This window comes from Erpetoichthys calabaricus, chromosome 15 (assembly GCF_900747795.2).
Source record: "Erpetoichthys calabaricus chromosome 15, fErpCal1.3, whole genome shotgun sequence".
Taxonomy (NCBI): Eukaryota; Metazoa; Chordata; class Cladistia; order Polypteriformes; family Polypteridae; genus Erpetoichthys; species Erpetoichthys calabaricus.
This window is the reverse complement of record NC_041408.2, coordinates 81372580-81387648: the sequence shown is the minus strand read 5'-3', so window position 1 is coordinate 81387648 and position 15069 is coordinate 81372580. Positions and strand designations below refer to the sequence as shown.

General features: G+C 40.1%; 1 protein-coding gene across 10 annotated transcripts in view; it reads left to right on the top strand.

Annotated features, from left to right (window-relative positions):
- The window catches only part of ltbp1 (latent transforming growth factor beta binding protein 1), a 386058-nt gene that overhangs the window by 367716 nt on the left and 3273 nt on the right, over positions 1-15069 (top strand). For all 10 annotated transcript variants that reach the window (XM_028820637.2, XM_028820635.2, XM_051919196.1 and 7 more), the window contains one exon: positions 7113-7259. In XM_028820637.2, the coding sequence (XP_028676470.1) occupies positions 7113-7259 (147 nt within the window). The remainder of the gene's footprint in view (positions 1-7112; positions 7260-15069) is intronic.

Genomic DNA, 15069 nt, shown 5'->3' with positions numbered 1-15069 from the left:
AAACGGTACATGGATTAAGCAGGCTACAAAATTACATGACTTCATTTTTCTTGCACTTCTAAAATCTTTTATGTCTGGAATGAGGCACCAGACTGGTTGCATGCTCAGTCTCTACATTGCACCATTGTAATGTGTGCTGCAATACTCATAGTATTCAAATAGAAATGGAAAAAGTAGCAAGAAAATTCTTTGAAGGTGCCACTGCTGCTTTATTATATCCCATAGTCTGAGCATAGATGGTGGAACTGGGCGACAGGCAGCATATAGCACTGCTTATTCGTAACTCCAGAGTCTTGTGTTCAAATCCTGGTCTGGTCACTGACTTTGTACAGTTTGTGCCTTTTCTCCCTGTCTGCATGTTTTTTTGTTTCTGCCAAATAGTTTATTTTCCTCTCATATCCATAAAATAAAAAGAAGTTGGGTAGACTGGCATGAATAAACTGGCCCAGTTTAAGTAATGGTGGTTGTTTTAGTGTATGTGAAAGTGCATTGTAATTACTTGGTTGGTTCCTGTCTTCTGCATAGGGGTTGACACAATAAGCACCCGACTAGCAAAACTAAACTAAGAAATCAGACAAATTGCAAAATAAAACAAAAAGTAACAAACTTTTAGCATGGTGTGACATTCAGGTTTGTTCAAAAAGTTGGAGCCTTTTAAAATTTTCCTGTCACTTCATCAAAGAATTTGTTGTCACAATTTTTCTGACATATTTTTGTAAGATTGCGTTATATTAAAAAATAACAGCGATAATAGAATGTAATTACATGTATTAGCAGTGTATAGTTAGGTCCATAAATTTTTGGACAGAGACAACTTTTTTCTAATTTTGGTTCTTGTACATTACCACAATGAATTTTAAATGAAACAACTCAGATGCAGTTAAAGTGCAGACTTTCACCTTTAATTCAGTGGGGTGAACAAAACGACTGCATAAAAATGTGAGGCAACTAAAGCATTTTTTTTTAACACAATCCCTTCATTTCAGGGGCTCAAAAGTAATTGGACAATTGACTCAAAGGCTATTTCATGGGCAGGTGTGGGCAAGTCCGTTGTTATGTCATTATCAATTAAGCAGGTAAAAGGCCTGGAGTTGATTTGAGGTGTGGTGCTTGCATGTGGAAGATTTTGCTGTGAACAGACCACATGCGGTCAAAGGAGCTCTCCATGCAGGTGAAAGAAGCCATCCTTAAGCTGCAAAAACAGAAAAAACCCATCCGAGAAATTGCTACAATTTTATGAGTGGCAAAATCTACAATTTGGTACATCCTGAGAAAGAAAGCAAGCACTGGTGAACTCAGCAACGCAAAAAGACCTGGACGTCCACGGAAGACAACAGTGATGGATGATCGCAGAATCATTTCCATGGTGAAGAGAAACCCCTTCACAACAGCCAACCAAGTGAACAACACTCTCCAGGGGGGTAGGCGTATCGATATCCGAGTCTACCATAAAGAGAAGACTGCATGAAAGTAAATACAGAGGGTGCACTTCAAGGTGCAAGCCACTCATAAGCCTCAAGAATAGAAAGGCGAGATTGGACTTTGCTAAAGAACATCTAAAAAAGCCAGCACAGTTTTGGAAAAACATTCTTTGGACAGATGAAACCAAGATCAACCTCTACCAGAATGATGGCAAGAAAAAAGTATGGAGAAGGCGTGGAACAGCTCATCATCCAAAGCATACCACATCATTTGTAAAACACAGTGGAGGCAGTGTGATGGCTTGGGCGTGCATGGCTGCCAGTGGCACTGGGACACTCGTGCTTATTGATGATGTGACACAGGACAGAAGCAGCCGAATAAATTCTGAGGTGTTCAAGGACATACTGTCTGCTCAAATCCAGCTAAATGCAGTCAAATTGATTGGGCGGTGTTTCATGATACAGATGGACAATGACCCAAAACATACAGCCAAAGCAATCCAGGAGTTTATTAAAGCAAAGAAGTGGAAAATTCTTGAATGGCCAAGTCAGTCACCTGATCTTAACCCAATTGAGCGGGCATTTCACTTGTTGAAGACTAAACTTCAGACAGAAAGGCCCACAAACAAACAGCAACTGAAAGCCGCTGCAGTAAAGGCCTGGCAGAGCATTAAAAAGGAGGAAACCCAGCATCTGGTGATGTCCATGAGTTCAAGACTTCAGGCTGTCATTGTCACCAAAGGGTTTTCAACCAAGTATTAGAAATGAACATTTTATTTCCAGTTATTTAATTTGTCCAATTACTTTTGAGCCCCTGAAATGAAGGGATTGTGTTAAAAAAATGCTTTAGTTGCCTCACATTTTTATGCAATCGTTTTGTTCACCCCACTGAATTAAAGCTGAAAGTCTGCACTTCAACTGCATCTGAGTTGTTTTATTTAAAATTCATTGTGGTAATGTACAGAACCAAAATTAGAAAAAAGTTGTCTCTGTCCAAATATTTATGGACCTAACTGTACATAACATGTTTTAATATCATTCTACAATATCATGTGGCTGAAAAAGCTTCCATAGGCTGCAGATTTCAACTCAAGTGATGTCAAATTTCATGTGCTGTTGTTAATTATTGTTGGATGTGGAGGGCCTGTGGCTAATCGGAGTTTAAATTTCATAAGCCATGGGGATTTAAAATCTATGCTGAAGTGTCAAGCTAAAATTGTTGACTGTATCTGGACAAGATACAGTAGATAGCAGATCATTGTGGTGCTCTGATGATTAATTACACAGCCAGGAAATATTGAATCATCCATCCATCCATTTTCCAACCCGCTGAATCCGAACACAGGGTCACGGGGGTCTGCTGGAGCCAATCCCAGCCAACACAGGGCACAAGGCAGGAACCAATCCCAGGCAGGGTGCCAACCCACCGCAGTATTGAATCATTATAATCTTTAGATACTGCCGCCAGTATGGTATTTTTAGTGCAATGGAAATACTGAGTACACGTTTAGTCAGTGTAGTATAAAGTCTCACCGAGATGTCTTTCATTCATTTCTTCACAAATTAAGTTGCTTTTGTTTTTTTACTTTTATGGACAAGATCGTCGTGTCACTTACCTGCTTTGATTTCAAGGAACAGGAGAAGTGAGCTGCTGTAACTGAGGTCCACGCAAGATGCCACACAGAGACAGTCGTGGGGATGTGGTGGAGGCAGAAGCAGATTGCTAGCGTATAATAAGACTTAACTACGGTCGTGAAATTAGGCATTCCAAAGCATGTAAGGCCTAAAAGTTTCAAAAGCACTTCCGATAATGCCCACTAAAAGGGGGAAACACCAACAAAATCACCAAATAGATACAAGCGGATTCAAAGAATCTTTATAAAATAAAAAATGAGTTCTGCACAAAATGCTGTTCAATACACTGAAGCTCTATGGATCCCAAGTTCCAAAGGAATTACCCAAAAACACAATGGCAATTAAACACATACAAAGACCCAATACAGTTTTACACAAACATAGTCAAAAAACAGAGCAAGAAGGTCAAAATCCCAGTAAGCATCAAAGTATAGCAAAAAGCACAAGAACTCACCAAAACTCCTAATGTGCATTCACAATAAAGCACCAGGAAATATGGGAGACTCTCTGGATTTACTGGGTGGAGAGCAGTTCCTGATTACAACTGGCTGGCGGCCCCACCCCTCAGGGGACCACCCACAAAACACATGAAACACAACCAAGGCATAGTACACAATGCAAATAATAAACCAAAGAAATATTAACACAAGCAAATGATTCAAAAAACAACAAAGGACACAAAACAAGAATTGGAATAGAACAACTGTTGCATGCTGGTACAATAAGGTACCATGATGAATACCGTATAAGTCGGGTCTTGATTTTACCATATAATTTCCGCTATTTTATAATAGTCGGTTGTATAAGTCGAATGCGGAAAACTCACACAATTGATCTAAGAGATTATGATATGCTAACGCCCACCTGAGAGAGTAACCACGGAGCACACGGCCTTTTTTTTCCATGTATTGTGCCTACGTGACCACACGGTAATACCCAAACTATTCCAAAGTGACGTTTGCACTGATTTGTGTTTTTTGTATCTTATACCTTCATACGCCTTTATCACAGAAACATCCCTTATCTACAATGGTGCGTTCAATCAGAAGAAAATATGAAGCTGGTTTTAAATTAAACGTTGTTGAAGTAGGGAAAGAAATTGTTAACTGCGCTGCTGCAACAAAACTTGATACATCTGAGAAACTGGTGCGAGATTGGAGAAGGCGAGAAGATGTAAAAGAAAAAAAATTTGAAGTGTCACATTTTTGAACAGGCGTGTAAGTCGGAGTTTGATTTTATGATCGATTTTTCAGGTTTCAAGACCCGTTGATTTTATGATTGATTTTTCGGGTTTCAAGACTTATACATGAGTCTATACAGTAAATAAATAATATCATTATTGGCCAATTTCACAAAGAAATACACATCTAACATCATACCTTTCTTATACGGTAACACTCAGCCATCTAACCCTGCCCATCCCATGTCCTGCAGTGAGGTGTATTTACTTCAGCAGCTTTGTACAGCACACTCTATTCATGACAAACTAAGCTGTCCCATCTAGGGTGCTATGATATACTGGCATGGTACCCACAGTTCGGTATGTTCATTACTGTAAATAAACGTTACCTTTCTAACAAACGCTGGTTTCCACATGCTCAAGATTTCAAGGAGGATCCTTCCTTGCCTCAACGTGATCAAAACTTCATGTTGGACTCTCACCCCCTCGTTTCAACTACTGAGGTCTGAAAGCTGGTATCGATACCGAAGTTACATTTTTAGTACCAATCCAACACTAGTCGTGACAAACCTCCTTGAAAAATAAGTGCACCAAGTTTCAACAAAAATGGTCCACTGAGAGCCGAGTTATTTTATGCTGTGAGACAGACATGGCTATTGTGGTAGGTGCTTTTCACATTATAATTGAATGAAACAGCACCAATTCCTGAAAGGTCTTTTCTGTCTTCAAGCTGTGTTTATCCCTCTCAGATTTCTAGTTGACTTGCTAGTTGTTTGCTGTGTCCAACAAAAATGGAAAACGTGCCATAAGGCATGCATAATTCTGAATAATGTCTTGACAGGGGTGTACTGTATATAAATTTGATCCCATGTGTCTGCCTTGGCCTTCCTGTTTACTGTTACTCCTGGAAGTTTTCTGAATTGACTTTGTTCTGAGGTGAGCAGAAAAAAAGGCTCAGACACATCTAGAGGTCTCAAATACGTTCCTAGTGCTACTGGAAGAGGAAGCATAAAATTTGACAGCAGGGTTTGAGACAATTCAGGCTGATGAAGGCCTTTCCATATCACACTGGGGTAGCCATTAGACTATAAATAACGAGGCTTCCAGGTCAACCCCAACCAACAATTCACTGCTTAACCATGAGTTCCTCACTTACCCTGTTGCTCTGTGCTGTAAAACACCATTAGAATGTTGAATTTTTCATCAGGTTCGATGGCAAAACATGATGAAAAATGTACTTGGAAAGAACTGAAAAGTAATGTTAAGAAAAGAAAACAAAAAACTCACAAGTAATGTGCACCTGCAAGGGATGACCCAGAAAATCTAGTGTAGCTTCTAGTGTAGCTCAAATGAGAATGATATCAATTATTCAACATGGAAGTGAATGAGAGCAGCTCTGTTCAGTTCTTCCTTATACTTAACAGTGTTCAAACAACTCAAAGGCATGATGGAGAAGGAGGAATGCCTGTTTTTATGGTAAGCACCAGTAGTCCATTCTTGGTGAAGAGCATTTAAAAGGTTTTCCAAGGCCATCTTTCTCAGCTGCTGAATTAAAACCTCATTCCAAGATATGGTAGAAAAAGAGCAAAACCTTCTGGATTTTATATTAATGCTGCTAATCCAAATATTGGTTTGGCTTAGGTCGTCTGTGGCAGAACATCTGGGCCTTACTCACAGCTAAGAAGAGTCAAGCTCCAGTACTGCAATGATGTGGGATGAAGAATTGCATAGAAGTCCGTCTGCAAAACCTCTTAACACAACACACTTGCATACTCAGGCGTACGAATGCCAGCAAACAAACCCATGACTCGCTAATAAAAGGAGAATGCAGTCCAGATTGACCAGAAATTTCTAAAAATATGTACTTCCGCCAACTCCCTTCTTACTGGTGTCATCTCTGTAATAAATCCAAAAGCCATTATTTGCGCAATGAAGAAATTATCATGTTTTCAGATGAAATGATGTACTTCCTTCTTTCCCAATGACTGAATCACTCACTCCCTTTAATGTGGATTGTGGGCATACAGCACCAGGGTTACTTGAAAATAACAGTGTTCTCATTTACCATATTTTTTTTCTGTAGCATAGGGTTTTTACACATAATTTATTAACACATTGACTCCCACAGTGAAAATATACTGCTCAAAAAATGAAGGGAACACTTAATCATCCCAGTCTAACACCAAGTCACTTAAGCTTCAGGGATATCAGTACGTCCAGTTAGGAAGCCCAAGCGATTGTGAATCCACTTCACCTGCTTTGGTGCAAATGAAAGTGACAATAGGTGACCTGGAGAGGCAACAGCGAGACCCCCAGAAAATAAAAGGGAATGGTTTTGTAGGTGAGGGCCACAGACAATTGCTCTCTCCTTATCCTTTCTGACTAATTCTTCTCTAGTTTTATGCTCTGCTAGCGTCCTTTTCACTATTGGTAGCATAAGGAGGTGTCAGGTTGCACAGGTAGTCCAACTTCTCCAGGATGGCACATCCATACATGCCGTCTCAAGAAGGTTTACTGTGTCTCCCAGCACAGTCTCAAGAGCATGGAGGGCATACCATTTGTTAAATTAGACATGCCAAGTGACTATCAATCATGTAAACTGACATAATCCAGCGACAAGATCAGCAACTGCAGTTGGCAAGTCTGACATACCCACCCACTAGAAGCTTTAGACATCAAATCCTGAGGAGGTGACCGACAACACATGGCAATGCAGCACAATCCTTAATTATTGATTCTCCTGATAGCAGGCAAAAATAAACTATTAGAATGAATGCTGTACATACTGAGCCCAATTTCTGTTTTTATGTTTGTTAAATGTGTATTTCTAATTCCTGTGCCCACATATTTTTTGTGTATTTATGAATGTTTTACAGAATATGATGCCTTTGAAGGGCTTCAGGCTGAGGAGTGTGGCATCTTGAATGGGTGTGAAAATGGTCGCTGTGTCAGAGTACAGGAAGGATACACCTGTGACTGTTTTGATGGGTACCACCTAGACATGTCCAAGATGGCATGTGTTGGTAAGTGAAATCTATTCTCAATTTTTTATATAATGTCCTGTGGTTCTTACCTAAAGAATAACATTTCCTCAACAGTTATAGGAATGTGAGGCTATACAGCTCAGCAGTACCGTTGTGTCCACTTGGAAAGGGATATCTGGGCTTGGCACTTGCAGAGTCGTGTGGTACAGTACCTCCCTGATTTGTTATTTTTTTGCATGTTTGTCACACTTATGTAAGTGTTTCAGATCATCAAACAAATTTAAATATTAGACAGAGGTAACCCAAGTAAACACAAAATGCAGTGTTTTATTTATTAAGGGAAAAAAAACTATCCAAACCTACATGGCCCTGTGTGAAAAAAGTAATTGCCCCCCTTGTTAAATCATGAAGTAACTGTGGTTAATCACATTTTTTGGAAAGCTGGGTTCAGTTTCATTAGCCACACAACCAGGCCTGATTACTGCCAGACCTGTTGAATCAACAATATCACTTAAATAGATCGTGTCAGACAAAGTGAAGTAGGCCAAAAGATCCCAAAAGGGAGACATCATGCTGCGATCTAAAGAAATTCAGGAAATTTCTGACATCTATCAGTCTGGAAAAGGTTACAAAGCCATTTCTAAAGCTTTGGGACTCCAGCAAACCACGGTGAGAGGCATTATCCACAAATGGAGAAATCATGGAACAGTGGTGAACCTTCCCAGGAGTAGCCAGCCTACAAAAAAATGACCCCAAGAGTGCAGCAGCGACTCATTCAAGAGGTCACAAAAGAACCCAGAACAACATCTAAAGAACTGCAGGCCTCACTTGCCTCAGTTAAGGTCAGTGTTCTTGACTCAACCATAAGAAAAGGGGCAGAGTTCCAAGGTGAAAACCACAGCTGACCAAAAAGAGCATAAAGGCTCGTCTCACTTTTTCCAAAAAACATCTTGATGATCCCCAAGACTTTTGGGAAAATATTCTGTGGACTAACAAAACAAACGTTGAACTTTTTGGAAGGTGTGTGTCCTGTTACATCTGGTGTAAAAGTAACACAGCATTTCAGAAAAAGACCATCATACCAACAGTTAAACATGGTAATGATAGTGTGATAGTCTAGGGCTGCTTTGCTGCTTCAGGACCTGGACAACTTCCTGTGATTGATGGAACCATGAATTCAGCTCTCTACCATAAAATCCTGAAGAAAAATGTCCGGCCATCAAATCGAGACCTCATGCTGAAGCGCACTTGGGTTCTGCAGCAAGACAATGATCCAAAACACACCAGCAAGTCCACCTCTGAATGGCTTAAAAAAACAAAAACAAAATGAAGGTTTTTGGAGTGGCCTAGTCAAAGTGTGGACTTGACTCCAATTGAGATGCTGTGGCATGACCTTCAAAAAGCGGTTCATGCTCGGAAACCCTCCAATGTGGCTGAATTAAAACAATTCTGCAAAGAAGAATAGGCCAAAATTCCTCCATAGCGATGTGAAAGACTCATTGCCAGTTATCGCAAATGCTTGATTGCAGTTGCTGCTGCTAAGTGTGGCACAACCAGTTATCAGGTTTAGAGGGCAATTACTTTTTCACGCAGGGCCATGTAGGTTTGGATATTTTTTTTTTCCTTAATATAAATAAAATCATCACTTGCAAACTGCATTTTGTGTTTACTTGGGTTATCTTTGTCTAATATTTAAATTTGTTTAATGATCTGAGTAGTGAGAAGTCAAGCAAAATAACCCTTTTATTGGCTAACTAAAAAGATTACAATATGCAAGCATTCGAGGCAACTCAGGCCCCTTCTTTAGGTGAGATGTAATACAGAAACTGAGTTCCCTGTGTTTATATACACACTAGGACAAATAACAACATTGGCAAAACTTTAAGTGAGACATCTTAAATGTAAAAAAATAATAGACCTCTTCAGGCTAAGATTCATTTAACAAGAGAGAAGAACAATGTATGGTCGATAAGATAATTATCCAACAAAGTCTTTGAAGTTTCTGATGAGTTTTTCCATACAATGTGTAGTCAGGTTGTCTGTGTCAGTCTGAGAGATGCAAACAATCCTCATACCTGGCCATAAAACTCTTGTCTCTATTCAAACCATGTTGTAATGTATTAAATTTTAGCAGGAGTTTGACTTCCTATTCTTTTCTCTCTTGCCCATAAGCCCTGTGACTTTAAAGTCCCTCTCACGGTGTCCATGGCTGTTGAAGTGGGCCGCTACAGGAACATCTCTGTTGCCATGTTTAATGTGGGACCTGTGGAAATTCATTCTCTGGCGGAGTGTTTGTCCAGTTTCTCCCACATAGAATGCAGGGTCAGGACATGTCATGCAGAGAATTAGGTAGACCACATTAGATGATCTGCATGAAAATGATCCCTTTATGTGATGTTCTAGTCAGCAGTGTGGTATAATTATACGGTCTGTGACCACACGGTTTACATCTTTTCTGTAGGCAGGGAGATGTGCCATTTTCTGTTGGTTCGCCCAAGGAGCTTCGGACAGCTAGTTGCTGCAAGTTTGGTGGTTGTCTGTATGCCAGGAGGGGAGGTTCAGGAAATACATTTTTCAGTGTTTGGTCATTGTTTAGCATTGGCTGAAGTTCTTTTATAATTTTTCGAAGTGCTTCAAGATGTGGGTTGTAGGTGACAACAAGGGGGATCTGAATCATTTAAGTGTGACAAACATGCAAAAAATATAACAAATCAGGAAGGGGGCAAATACTTTTTCACAGCAGCATTATCTTTTGTTAATATACTGTAAATCTGCCACTTTGACCACCTAAGAGCATCTTGCATTAAATTTGGTTTTAAAAAAATATGTAAAATACTTGTAGTACTAGGGTGTTGTACCGTGTTAGCCATTATGAATGTAGTGAAAAGTCAAGCAAAATGACACCTTTGATTGACTAACTAAAAAGATTACAATATGCAAGTTTTCAAGGCAACTCAGGCCCCTTCTTCAGACAAGATGTAATCTTTTGTAATTACATGTAATGTAATTACATCTTGTCTGAAGAAGGGGCCTGAGTTGTCATTTTGCTTGACTTTTCACTGTAAAATACTTGAAAGAAACATAATTAAGCAATAAACATGCTGGTCAATTTATTAGGTCTACCCACTTGTTAGCCATAGCCTCCGGACAAGGTCAAAATGTTTAACTGTTGTTAAAGCAAACATTAAAATGGGCAAGACATGTGAGCTAAGTGACGGGGACTGCAGTGCGACTGCTGGGGTCAGCATCTCAGAGCCAACTGTCCTCCGGGAGTTTCACAGGCTTCAGTCTCTAGAGTCTACAGAGATGGGTGAAAATATAGAAAAACATTCAGCAAGTGACATTTCTTTGGGCAAAAGGGTCCTTGTTAACAAGAATCAAACTCTTTTACACGCAGTTTTACAAGGCCTATATGTTTAAAAAGGATTTATCCCCTTGGGAGTTTTCACATTTTATTGTTGTTATACAACACTGAATCTCTGTGAATTGAATTTGGCGTTTTTGACACTGATCAACAGAAAGTGAAAACAGACTTGTGCAAAGTGGTCTGCATTAATTACAAATACAAAACACAAAATGATTGATCATGTAAGCATTTACCCCCTTTAATATGACACCCCTAAATCACCACTGATTCAGCCCATTGGCTTGAGAAGTCGCATGATTAGTTCCATCGGGGTCACCTGTCTGGGGTTTCAGTTGATTGTTGTCTAAATGCCTCTGAAAGTGAAATGCCTCCGAGTCAGCATGGTGGTCTTAGGGCTCGTTTCACGCTCAGAACGTGTACACGCTCGCATCATGGCTGCCATGGTTCCCAGCGTTCATTTGATGTATCCTCTGAGCAGGTCCTCAGAAATTAACATGACGCGTGTGCGAGTTGCAGTTGCAGTACCAGAAAAAAAGTCAGGGGGTGCAGTGTGATAAAAGTTGGAATGTGACGTCAGAGTCTCTGTTTACTATCTACATGTGACAGAAAGCCACTTTGGGGATCCTACGGGATCGATGTGCGCGTTTCGGTGTTTGATAAATGGTTCAATGTAGTGAAGCAAAATGCCGATATACAGATGCATTCGTGGTGCTTTTATATTCAAGCATCGCATGACACGATCGTAATGACACGATACATGTTAAGTCTCACATACCATCTTCTGTGCCGTCTTTTTTTTTCTGAGGCTTCCAACTGACCTGACAGCAGAGGCAAACAGCAATAGATCACCACACAGAACACATTAAATGTATGATATTCCAACTCTCTGCACATTTAGAATCCTTAGTTTTATACTTGATATCACTTTCATGATGAAATGAACTAAAGTATTTATGTTACATTTTTCAGATAAATCGTTAAATTCGTTTAAATAATGAATACTGTTAATAATTACACACATGGGGGCGACACGGTGGTGGAGCGGTAGCGCTGCTGTCTTGTAGGGAGTCACATCTGGTATTCCCTGCCTGCAGTTTGCATGTTTTCCTGCTGGGTTTCCACAGTGGGCTCCGGTTTCAATGTTGCCAGTGTATGTGAGTGCTTGTATTTAACTTGCGATGAGCTGATGCCCCTCATAATGTAGGGATTGTTTCTTCCTCGTGCCCAATGCTTGCTGGAATGGACACATACATGGATTGATGGATTTAATAATTAAATGTCCTTTTCAGAGATATTGTGGTAAGGTGTCATCGGAATTTAATGGCTGTTCCAGGCAATTCACAACACAGCGAAGCCAAACCAATTTTCACAGTGATAATGTCTCGCATTGCCACCTGGTGGATTCTTCCAGATTTAAAGTACACGCACAAGTATAAACAGTAAAACTCTTGCTTAGCAGGAGCGTCCGCTGGAGCATGCATCAAGTCATGTGAAGTATAAACCTGGCCTACACAATGAAAAAAAAAGAACACTTAAGGGCAAGTTCAAGATAAGGTGATTCAAAAGCACAAGTCGAGGTTGGAGACATGAAAATATCCCAGTCAGTGAATATCCAATATTCACTCATGATCTCCATAAAGCCTGACAGAGCTTGAGCAGATTTGGAAAGAAGAAGAAAAGGGAAAAATGGCAAAGCCGATAGAGGGACAGAGACCTAGCACACTCCTAAATGCTGATGTGAATACTTGAGAGATCAATTATGTCAAATTTTACATTTGTAATTAATTCATTTCACCTAGCACAGATCTGTTTTTACTTTCACAGTAAAACGTTTTTTTTTCTGTTGATCAGTTAAGCAAATAAATAAATAAATCCACTGCTGCCTCGCAGTAAGGATACCTGGGTTCGCTTTCTGGGTCCTCCCTGCGTGGAGTTTGCATAGGTTTCCTCCAGGTGCTCCAGTTGCATTGGCGATCCTAAATTGTCCCTAGTGTGTGCTTGGTGTGTGGTTGTATGTATGTGTGAGTGCCCTGCGGTGGGCTGGCGCCCTTCCCATGGATTTGTTTCTGCCTTGCGCCCTGTGATGGCTGGGATTGGCTCCAGCAGACCACGTGACCATGTGTCACAATATAGCAGGTTGGATAATAACTGAATGACTGACTGACTGTGACTCAATGTTGTACAACAAGAAAATGTGGAAACTTCCTGGGGGTGAGTACCTTGTATAGGTCCCACTATAGTGCCTTTCACAGAGTACGTCATCCCAAATCATTAGAGAATGCCTTTTAAAAACAGTCAAGCTGATCTCAGTGTTCTCCTGGGTCACTCAATAATCCAGGTCTACACAGAGCATAGACCACACCACGCCAATTCAGACATTTTAATTGCTGTTTGCAATTGCTGTTGCAGGTTTGTAATTTACTAACTTTAGATTGCAAGGAGTGTCAAACAACGAATGCGCTAAATGTGATTAAAGGAAAACAGAAATGCATTATACCTTTGAAATGAATCACATGCATTAATGGTTTAACTTTTACAGCCCTAATATATATACCAGTATATAACATGAGTGGCATAGTGGTTAAGGCTTTGGACCTCAAACACTGAGGTTCTGGGTTCAAATCCTGCTACTGACGCTGTGTGACCAAGAGCATGTCACTTAACCTGCCTGGGCTCCAATTAGAAAAAGAAAAGAATTGTCACCAATCATATCTCAAATGGTGTAAGTCACCTTGGACAAAGGTGCCACCCTAATATTTAAATGTAGACTACAATACTCTGCTTGAAATATCAGATAATTAATAGATCAATATTTATTTAATATGGACGTTTATGTGGAGCCAAACAACTCAAGGTCCTTTATGTAGGCTCCATATAAACAATCAGCTGTGCTAAATTACTAATTCAGGAAGAGAGATTGCCCATCAAAATAGGTCATGTTAGCTTATGAATATTTAATATTGTTTACTGTATTCTTTTCCATTGTTTTTATTTATAGACAGCCAGTTTATAACATTTCCATTTGTTCATCATATACAGTAAGTGGTGGCCAGGCAGAGAAATAAATGGGGCCTTTTAAAGAGCATGAAATTAGCAGAGGTAGCTTCTCTGGTTCAATGGAGACGACGGCCTTCAAAAAACGAATGGGTGGATATTTGGCCAGTTTGAGGGACACATATATTATGCTGAAACTCTGCACTATAGCTTTATATTAAAAGCGAAGAGTTTTGTAATTATTACTCTTTGTATTTTCATTTTATTTTATTGTAGAATCAACTCTCGGCAGCGGGCAGCAGGGTGGCCGTGCAGTGGATGCATACGGGCACAGAGTATGGTCAAGTCAACTGTATTCACTGCACGTTATCATGTAGTATGCTGTTACTGGTATATATATACAGTATATAATATACATACATACACATACACATACCATACCATTTTGTAAACCCACTTAATCCTGAGAAGAGTCATAGGGGGCTGGAGTCTAACCCAGCATAGCGTGCAAGGTAGGCACAATCTCCTGGACAAGACACCAGGCCACTGCAGATATATTTATTGACTAGCCATCCCCCGTGTCTTCGCCCGCGTATTAGTGAAACAGGACAGTGAGGAGGGCCCCACCCAGCTCTCTACCCCTGACGTCACTCTTCCCCTACCCTCGGCCCGAAGTCTCTGTCTCGGATCAGCGTGAATATATCACTCCAGCAAGCAAACTACGGTTCATAGCGCAATGAGAGAAGTCACAAAATCAACGGAATGTTCAAGCAAATTATAGAAAAAAAAAGATCTAAATCCGTTAAGTAGTTCTGTTGTTCGCTAACTAAGCGGAGTTAAGGTTACGCCGCAAGGCAGACGCGTGAGTGAGGATGGCCCCGCAGCCCGATGAGTCTCTCTGGGATTCGCGCTAATAAATCAGTACAACAAGCGAACTATGATACTTAGCGAAATGAGAGAAGACGCAAAATCAACGGAATGTTCAAGCAAATTATAGAAAAAAAACCCGATCTAAATCCGTTAAGTAGTTCTCTTGTGAAAAGCAAACAGACATACAAACGGGTCTAAAAAACTATAAGAAATTTCACGCTTGGACCACAACATTTTTAAAACCGTTTCTTAGTGAGCACCTATGGGCCAAGGGTAACCTACATTCCAAATTTCAAGTCCCAAGTCCTTACGGTTTGAGAGATTTCGTGATAAGTGAGTCAGTGGTATTTGGCTTTTATATAAATAGATTTATTTATATTCAAACAATGTTCCCTTGGCCTTTGGCTAAAGAGGATCACTTCTTTCTGTATGTTGTGGTAACTTGTAGTTTTCAATCCTGGTCTGGTGGTCTGCTACACAGACCAAAATTGTACACTGTGTTACAGAAATGCCTCAGGATTTGCAATTCACTTTCTTTAACTCGGTGAAACTGAAACCAGTGCACACTTTGATGATGTGATAAATTTGTAATGTGTTCCAAGACTGTACTGTCCCATT